At 38.6% G+C, this 9,728-nt stretch overlaps 2 protein-coding genes across 2 annotated transcripts; one reads left to right on the top strand and one right to left on the bottom strand.

Moving 5' to 3' along the window:
* The first annotated feature begins 455 nt into the window (after positions 1-455).
* On the top strand, positions 456-2,354 carry cfap144 (cilia and flagella associated protein 144). The gene is made up of 4 exons (XM_020602808.1): positions 456-676; positions 1,029-1,088; positions 1,236-1,339; positions 1,939-2,354. Exons 1-4 carry the CDS (start codon positions 556-558, stop codon positions 2,032-2,034), a joined length of 381 nt encoding a protein of 126 aa, XP_020458464.1. The 5' UTR covers positions 456-555; the 3' UTR covers positions 2,035-2,354.
* Positions 2,053-6,369, bottom strand: ebna1bp2 (EBNA1 binding protein 2). Its single transcript, XM_020602803.1, has 9 exons — positions 6,121-6,369; positions 5,618-5,701; positions 5,224-5,396; positions 4,570-4,693; positions 4,191-4,280; positions 3,834-3,909; positions 3,536-3,626; positions 3,245-3,416; positions 2,053-2,796 (listed from the first exon to the last, which is right to left on the bottom strand). The coding sequence occupies exons 1-9, from the start codon at positions 6,193-6,195 to the stop codon at positions 2,749-2,751; spliced, it is 933 nt and encodes a 310-aa protein (XP_020458459.1). The 5' UTR covers positions 6,196-6,369; the 3' UTR covers positions 2,053-2,748.
* Between the last annotated feature and the right edge of the window lie 3,359 nt (positions 6,370-9,728).

Here is a 9,728-nt window from a genome sequence, read left to right as displayed (position 1 = left end):
ATTGGCTTAAAGGATGAATCGACCAATCACTATGTTTTTGTTTGTTTGGTCAGTTGTTATGTCAAAAATATTAGTTTCAGCTGCACACCTTTGAAAAGGTCTTGCTTTTTTGTCTTAAACAGAAAAGACTTGGTGTTGGACTGTTCTGACAAATCTTTTGCTGACATATGATGGGCACTTGTTTCACAGAACAAACAAATTGATTAATCAAGAAAATAATCAGACTAAATATGTCACTTTAAAAAAAATCCATTAGTTAGCTTTTCACCCATTTGAGAGCAGGTGGTAAAGTCCAAACCTACTTGAACACTTGAAAGAGTTTATGATGTAGCTGTGATATGTGTACTACAGTATAAAACATTACTTATCATAGATGTTGAATGGCTGCTGTACCCGTCCACCATGACCAAATGTGAGGGCGTAGCTCCACCGTGTGTTCGAGTCCCGACACTGCAGCTTGAGCCAGTGTTTACCGTTGCTAAGTAACAGGCACAAAAATCAGACAGCTAAAACCTCTACACGTAAGTATCGGTGCAGATTTATTTTTTGTTTAAGATGACAGGAAAACAGACACGGGATTTTATCCAGCAAAACGCAATTCACGTTGAGATGATCCGGAAGGAGCAAAGACACCACAGACTCCACACCGAGTTCAGCATCAATCCACACAGGAAATGTAAGCGACTTTCCTTTTTACTCCAGGTTTAGCCTAAATGACGCTAACTAGCTAAAGGAGCGCGTGCTCACGGGCTTAAATCAAACTGGCAATAGCGTTTCGTCGTAAATTCCTATTTAAAGGCTCCTGGACTTTAAATAAACGTTCACTGGCACTTTTTCTACAAACTATTCCAGAGAAATTGTACACCGAGCTGTCACAAAAACTGAAACATGACAAAATAACATGTCAGTTGAAAAATGAGTATCAGCTACTTCATGCCATTTTGACTGCATGTGCATAAAATAGTGGCATTGTATATTGTCTTCTTTCTCTCAAATGTATGTCTGTGTGTGTGTTCACTACCATTTAGTACATGTCCTGGCAGACAAACCCATGTCTAGGAACTCAGAAGAAGTTATTGAAGAGAACTGTAAGTTTAAATCCATTCCTTAAAACTTTTTCAATTCTAGAAAATTACCAGTTAAAAACAAAACACTGCTTCTGTGCCCTGTGGTCCCACACAGGATTGTGCAGTTAGAATTAATTTGAGAAAATCTGGTTCTTTCCCCCCCACCAGCTGACTTCATCAAGGCTTTTCATAACGCCCGCCAGGAACCCACCAAAAAATATACAAGTCCGGTGACCGAGAGTCAGGAGCTAGGATGGCTGTCGGCTTCACTGGTGAGGAAAGCGTGCTCTGGCAGTTTAATAGAAACACCACAACCTCAGATTAGACATTTAAAAGGAATTAAAAACCTGGCTCTATCAAAACTAAAAGTCTAGAAAATATTACTCAATGACTTTTTAAATTGGTGATGGCTTAAGTATGTTACATAGTATGTAAAATGCAGAAAGAATTTCCTTTAATAAATTAAGTCTTTTCAGGTTTTAGTGTTCCAGAGGTTTCCACTGTCACCTCAGAAAGAACATAGATAAAGAGGTGAAGGTCATTTAAATCAGCTTAATACTTTTACTGGCTTGTTTGGCATCACACTTGATCTGTGTGAACAGCTTTAGGCACAATGATGCATTTGTGATAGCAGCAACACATCACAATAAAATGCTTTGACAGTATATAGCCAACAAAACTGATATTAAGAAAATTAAATACTAAGATAACATATTTTGAAAGCTGTAAAAAAAATATTTTTGCGTCATCACTTGAACACAAAGGAACCACAGATGCATGAACTGCTCTCTGGTCTTAAGAAACAGTTATTTAAATCCAATTTTATCTCCAGATGCTGATCTAATTCCAGTTCTGACTATTTTCCCCTCAGATCCCATCAAATCGTGACGACAGGAGATTCAATTTCTACCGGTGCAGCACGGACATCACCAAATATAAAGAATCTGCCCTACGATCATCAAATTAGACAATGACACTTACAATGGAGATCTCCATAAAGTGAACAACTGGTTCAGGTTTATTGCCCTTTCACATTTCTGTCTTTGCAAACTAAGAAAAGCACTTGCAGGGGAACCATTTGCACAGATCTATACAAAACACAGTCGCCCATCACATAATCATTAATGAATGGGAAAGGGCAAAGATGGCAGCTGCTCAATATTATAAAATGTCATGACACATGGGGGAGAAGCAGCTGAGTTGGGGGGAAAAAAACAAACAAACTATACACCAAATTCCAGAGCTCACAGTGTAATTTAACCAGAGAAGAGGGCTGTGTAGATACAAAGGTATAATCACACCAAGTGGCTTTAAAAATCTACCTTACAGATAAAATAATGGCCACAAACTACAAAAACGTGTCTAAGACAATTTCTTGACAAATTCTTTTCTCTACTGTCCTTAGAGAAATTGCATGTGGGAAAATAAGTTTGTATTTTGCGTAGTTCAAGGTCCACCTGCAATGTGGAAAGACATCTCTCTTTCTGTGGCTTGAAGGGGGTTTAAAGAGTCACTCAGCAATCCAGACACATTTTACAAAGGCATATTATACAAAAAAGTGTAGGAGAGTTGTCGTCCATATATCCTGAGGTGTAGTGAGCAAAGGCTGGGAGACAGGTGTAGGATTTCTTGCCTAGAAAGCAAGTCTATGAACAGTCTGTTGACCAGTCTCTGTCTGTTTTTACGAGCGAGCCTTCATCTTCCTGCGCACAGACTTACCTGGGCGTCTCTGAAAGCCAAAGCGGCAAAAAAATATTAGGTGCTTTCCCACTTACTATATCAATTTCTTTTAACAAACAAACAAAAAAAACATACATTTACTATATGTGTGAGGAATTTGACTCTGGTACATCGGCTCTCAATGTGCATGTACATATCCCCATGCAAGGGGCAAGTAAACAAAAATAAGCAGTATTTTGTTATACTAGCCTGGTCCTTGTATTTTCTCTTTGCATTGGGGCTGTCAAAATAGCAGTAACAGTTTAGCGTTTTGTGAAAATGCAACAAAATAAGCACTATTTTGTTATACTAGCCTTATGTTGGTTTAGTGTTTACTTGCCCCTTGCATGGGGATATGTACATGCATATTGAGAGCCGATGTACCAAAGTAAAATTCCCCGTGTGTCCGACACAACTGGCCAATAAAGCTGATTCTGATTCTGATGTGCATCACTCACATTTTGTTTTCCTCCTTTGCCTTTCTTCCCTCCTTTGCTGCCCTTCGCATGAGCCACTTTGGCACGGAAACCTGAGACATCGTTGTAGCTCTCCTTGGTGTTCCACTTCTTTCCACTCTTCTTGCCTCCAAAGCCAAACCTCTGGTCCTTGTATTTTCTCTTGGCATTGGGGCTGTCAAAATAGCAGTAACAGTTTAGTGTTTTGTGAAATTGCCACAGATGTCAAGACTTAAATATTTTAAGTTTACCATTTTGGGTTACAATGTGCACAGCTGAAATGTCACACCTTACCCCTTCTTGTTCAAGGCTTTCTTTGAGCCAGGAGAAGAGTCTTTACCCGTCTTCTGGTCTCCTTCTAAGAACTCTAGTTTGTCAGCCATTCCTAGGAGTGGAAACAAGCGAAGAAGTTAAACATTAACTTCAATTTGAAAAACATTCTCACATCAAGACCATGTTCATGTAACAAGACTTTACAGAAAAATACACAAAGTGCAATGTTTGTTTGCCCCAGTGCAGAAGAAACCGACATAAAATTCACAAGTGAAAAGTAAAGCAACAGTTTTACCTGATCACAGTTGTATGAACCCACCTTTCTGGTATTTCTTCACAGCAGATATCATAGCTTTCTTCTCCCTTTGTCTCTTCTGGATCACTTCCATTTGGACCTGGCACAGATTCCAAATTCTGGTTCATTTTTCACATTAAAGCATAGAGCTCTAGTGTGCTATAAAGATTCCGGCACCCATTCTTGCCCGTTTATTGATAACATTACAAATAATGAGCAGTGTGAAGGCAGACCTCTACTACACACACTTGGGCAACTACATCCTACATGTCAATGGCCAAAAGGTTTATTATTATTGTAAAAAAAAAAAAAGGGTACTTTAAAGACTGGACCCTATGAAACTTGTACAAATAATAAAAATTGGCAAAAACAGGAACAGACCTTTTTGCCAAACTTCCTCTGCTCACGCAGTTTCTTGGCCTTCTCCGACCTCTCCAGTATCATCTGCTTTGAGATCAGCTTTTTCCTAATCTGGACAGAGAAACAAAATGCATTTTCATGCGTTCAAATATCTGAATTTAAATAAGATGCAAAGAGCAATTGTTCCAAGTCTGAAAAATGGCCACCCTCCCACCCAGATCATGTACTAAGTGTGGATAGTTTAAGGGACCCAAATGAAGAACTAAAATATGTTTAGAATTTTTTGTTCCATGTATGAAAAATGATGAGCAGAGTATCATAATTTTTTCTTACTAAAATAACATGAGCTAACAGCATCTGTGACATTTTGTAGGGAACAAGACCTGTAGAAACAACTCACCTTTTGCATGTGTTGGTCAGACTTGGCCATCTCTGCAAAGTAATCATCAGGCCTCTTGGTGGCTATGCCGTGCTTGTTTAGGAGGGGCAGTGCCTCTAAAACTGTAGCTTGGGCTTGACGGTAGCTGCAAATTAATACAAAAACAGGTTTAGCAGGAAGGGATTGAAGATGCACCCCCTGTGGCAAAGTTAAACGTTCTATGTGTTTGTCGTTTTTTTTTTTTTTCCAGCCACTACCAATTATTCCCACACTTATAACAGAAATAGGCATGTGGCAGTATTTTGATTACTGAAAGACAACATAAGATATACAACAAATAAAATATCTAAGAGTCACTATAATAATCAACAGTTAACAGGCGTGTAAAAATATAAGTCAGAAATTTTTTTTTTTTTTTTTTTCCCAGCCACCACCAATTAGTCCCACACTTATAACAGAAATAGGCATGTGGCAGTATTTTGATTACTGAAAGACAACATAAGATATACAACAAATAAAATATCTAAGAGTCACTATAATAATCAACAGTTAACAGGCGTGTAAAAATATAAGTCAGAAATTATAGTCAAATGCAACACTGCTGAAACCATGCCTTTCAGATTTATTAGGATTCATCTATATATGGACATGTTGAATCAAGTTGTGGTCACTTACAAGAACATCTCTCGCTGGAAATCATCATCTGCATTGACATCTCCATTGGTCAGACTTGAGACTTTTCCTTCAACCTTGGAAAGAACGTCTTCAGCCGGCAGGTTGGTCAGATTCAACCTCTCCACCCAGGGAAGATCTTTGCGGAAGTCAGCAAGGCACTGTTTTAAGCTCTCCTGCGTCACACAAAGTGCAAGTGACATGGTATTACATTACCAAATGCCCATGTATGTAAGCAATGTATTTATACATCTAGTATTGTAGTATTTACATTTTTGATGGCATAAGCTTTTTTCTTTTGTTGGTGTTAACTATGTTTTCCTTCCCCCTGACGGTTTATACAAGTACACCAAAACAGGGTGAGCATTTTATCATTATCATTTCAATAACGACTCACCACATTGTTGGCACACTTTTTGGGTTTATCCACCACAATGTTCATCCCTGGTTTCAACAACCCTTTTGCGAAGGCTTCTTGAAGCTAAAGAAGACAAAGGCTGGTTAGATATATCCACTCTCCTATCATGTATTTCAATAACAAGTGTGTAAAAACATTCATAACATGCCAACCAAGAAATCGCTAAAAAAAAAAAAAAGAATACGATAATTTCACTGCTAATTCAATTAAAGCTATCAGAGCAAGACAGTCGTATTCATTTACAGGTTTCATACTGCCTAACGTTGCCTCCGCATCTAACTGTAAACGTGTGAAATCTAACTCGTTGATTACAAGCAATTTGTTGGTTTTGGTTTTACACAAGTAAGTTATAGAAGCCGCTATGCTCGAAACTTGTGTAAATATGATATGTGGAAACGCTTAAAACCCTTTGGCTCCACCACGGTGATATGGTTAGCTTTAGCTAACGTTAGCCACTGCTAGCATGTTAGGAGTAAACTCACCTCATCGTCTGATAATTCACAGTTTTCCTCGTCGGACTCCTGGCCAAGTGCGGCGTCCTCCTCAACGGACTCCATGATGCTGTTGTCAATAACCACAAGATGAGAAAATATGGTCTAATGGTCTTTAAAAAAAATATAGCAAACTGGTGTGGATATACCGCTCTACACATGTACGAAGCGCCTCACATGCAGAGGAAATGACGACATTAACTGTTCTACCAACATATCCCGCCGGTGGAAAGGCTGTGTATGATCAAACGTTCCTACATTGCACAAAATATCTATTAGCGCCAAATGTAGTGGCATTGGTTTTGTCCACTATTTAGTATGTTGAGCGATAATATTACACATGCCTTTAATGCTACTTCACTACCGTATTTATTACGTTCTATTTTATTGAAATCCCGTTTTCATATACATGAAATCCTCCTGGAGGTGCTGTCCTACAGTAGATTGCAATGATAGATAGATAGATGGTTAGATGGACAGACAGACGGATAGATAGATAGATAGATTTTACAAATTTCCGAAGGATCAATAAGGTTCAATTTGTAAAAGAACATTCAAAGTATTCCATGAAGCACCAAATGTGCCAAGAGGATTGTGCAGATCAAAGTCTAAAATCAATTCTCTCACTATTTTAAATCTTTATGAGTGTGGCTGTGCAGCTAAATGAAACTTCACAAGTTTCACTTGCCACCTCCTCAAGAAAGAAAATATTGACATTCGTTTTACAAAGCCCTCTCCCCGAGTCAATTTCTGTCACTTTGACCTGGAACGATTTAAAAGAATGTCTGCAGTGTTGGCCCAGTGTCACTGTGGATTTGGCCCAGAGAGGGGATCAAGGTAGGAGTGGCTTGTAAGGACATGCCATCATAAATCTTCAGAGCCCCACAATAAGAAACATCATTTTCCAGACCTAACATCCCCTTAATGCAAAGCATCCCTGAACCCTGAGCAGATATGTGGCTTGACACACAGCATCTGCATTGTATTTGCTCAGGTTACATGGTGGCAGGCTTGTAATGGCAGTCACCTCTGAGAGCCAGGTCTACTTAGTTGTCCAACGACTGACACTGTTCTACCAAGATTGTCTAACAAAAGAAGAATATTGAGAATTCCAGTGAGTCTGTCACTATATCACCAACACCAATACAACATCTGTGTGGGTGTAGGAGTGAAGGTAAGTCTCACTAATCAGTGTTTTGCTGAGTTGGGCCCATGACACTGAGAAGGCTCAACAGTATGTTCCTGTCTCCCATTTATACTGCATCAGAAACCACCCTGTGTTACTATTAATTCAAACAGTAATTTTAAAAAAAGAAATAGGAAATTTGTAGTTTCAACAAACATATTTAATTAGAGAATACTAATGTGGCCATTGTACCATATTTTCTATGATTGAGTTACTTTCATTTTAACCACATGCTACAATAAGAATTCAGCAGTAATCAACATGCTTCTAGCCAGAAATTACAATGGTAAGTCAGCTGTAGTTGGCATCAGATTAATCAACTAAATAGTTTTTAATATAACAAAAACCATGTCAAAATATAATACAAGAGATTCTTGTAATCTGGTCTATAATGTATTGGCTTGGGAGTGAAAAATATAACCCAACATCTAGAGTTTAATTAACAGTCAAATAACTCCATAAGATGCTGTGCACTGCAGCAGCTATGTTATATTACTATTTTTTCCTCCTTACATCACACTCTGGTGCTCTTATATCTGTGTTATTAACAGTTTGAGTCATCCTGTTTTTGATGATGGCTTGCAGGATAGGACAGGAGCACTTTGACCAGAAAGAGGGTCTGCCATCATCTTCCTAATAGGGGGTTCATTTTTGTTATAACTGCACCATGTCAGAGAACCAAAAATGTGTGTTTCACATAATATATTCCCATTGGGAAGTTGCTATTTCAGCGGATACAGACATTATTTTCATTTGATTAGTTCATATTAAAACAAATTGCTTTTAATGATCAGCTATCATTGCTTATAAACTAAACTAAATGGTATAGACGTGGGATAAATATTTCTTAGGGATATGCTTGTGGAACTATTAAACGGAAATTATCTTTTCACCTGTCTCCAGCATGTCAGAGACATTTAGTTTGGTATTGTGTAATGCAAATACCATTTATTTTATAGCTGTAGTAACACTAATACTGGATAGTGACAACAGACTAGGGACTCCTGTGATGACTGCCACTGTATATTTGAGATGCCATCAGTCTTTTCCAGGGACTTATCCTTCTAATCCTCAAAGCAGAAACTGCCTGTTTCCTCTGAGACTGACATTCTTTCCATTCTAATGGAAATCAATATTTACGATTTGTACTTCACCCCCCTTAATTCCTCCATTCTCTGCATGGTCAGATCCCTACTTGGAGACATCTTTCAAAGGAAAAATTCCATAATTTCCATTTCTGTCAATATAATCACTTGAGCCAGATAGAAATGCAGTCTATTGAATTCAGATCTCACTGTCACTCTTCATCTCAGAGAAACAAATCACTTCCTAACAGCAGATTGAAAATAAGTTGGATTCATTCTGTCAAGCTCTTCTCTTAATGTTATTCCCAGCTGGTGGGTCTGGGACACAAAAAGAACACAGTCATGAATGTGTGGGCCTACGTTTGTTGAGTGGTTTAGCCCCTATCTCAGTCAGGAGATTTGGCGATGTGCAAACAATAGTCTGGATAAATTACTGGCAATGCTATTTTAGGTCATATTGTCCTGGCATGTCCTTTCTTGAGTGGATGTTCATTCCCACTCAGGGCTTCAAAATGATCATGACATGATTGCTGAAGAGCTGGCCTTTACCTGTGCACCACTCTCTTTCACTCACTAGCTATATGCAGTTGTCTTGCACCTGCCACAACACCCAAAGTGTTAAGGAGGTGTTATAGGAGGTTCACACCAGGCCACTTATTTTGGGAATCAATTGAATATTATCAAGGCTATATTTGAGAATTGTACTATATGATATTTTGACACTGTAAGCTTCTTGCTGTGAGGCGACTGCACTAACTACTGCACACTGTACCACCAGGCTTGTTGACCATATATAATTAAATTATATATGGTCTAGAGGTCTAGAGGTCCTGCATTTCCTTATGCAGCAGACATCTTTACTGCTCCTCTTGTCTGTTCTACGATTTTTCACATTTTCTACACTTTCAAGTCTTTGAACAAATTCTACAACTATTAAAATGCCTCCAAGAGGGAAAAGAGCTAATAAATCAGAAGCGAATGAGGATATGGAGGCAGAAGAGGATTATATTTCAGCGACGCAAGTAACAGAGATGTTGAGTCAGCAGAAGCAGATGTACACCGCACTGTTGAGCCAACAACAAGACAACTTCAAAGGTTTTGTGCAACTACTTATGGAGACAAATAACAAGAGACTCGACGACATGACCAGAGAAATACAGGAGATAAAAACGAGTTTGCAGTTTACCCAGCAAGATGTGGATGTGATTAAAGCAGCCATGGGTGAACAGAAAATACAAACCAAGGAAACAAGGGAGGATGTCTACAGAACCTGTGAGAGTTTAATAGCCATAATGGATAAAATGGAGCATTTGGAAGTACAGTCCAAG

Source organism: Monopterus albus, unplaced genomic scaffold (assembly GCF_001952655.1).
Source record: "Monopterus albus unplaced genomic scaffold, M_albus_1.0 scaffold58.1, whole genome shotgun sequence".
NCBI classification, from domain to species: Eukaryota; Metazoa; Chordata; class Actinopteri; order Synbranchiformes; family Synbranchidae; genus Monopterus; species Monopterus albus.
Note: the sequence above shows the minus strand (reverse complement) of the source record. Positions and strands in the feature narration are given on the sequence as shown.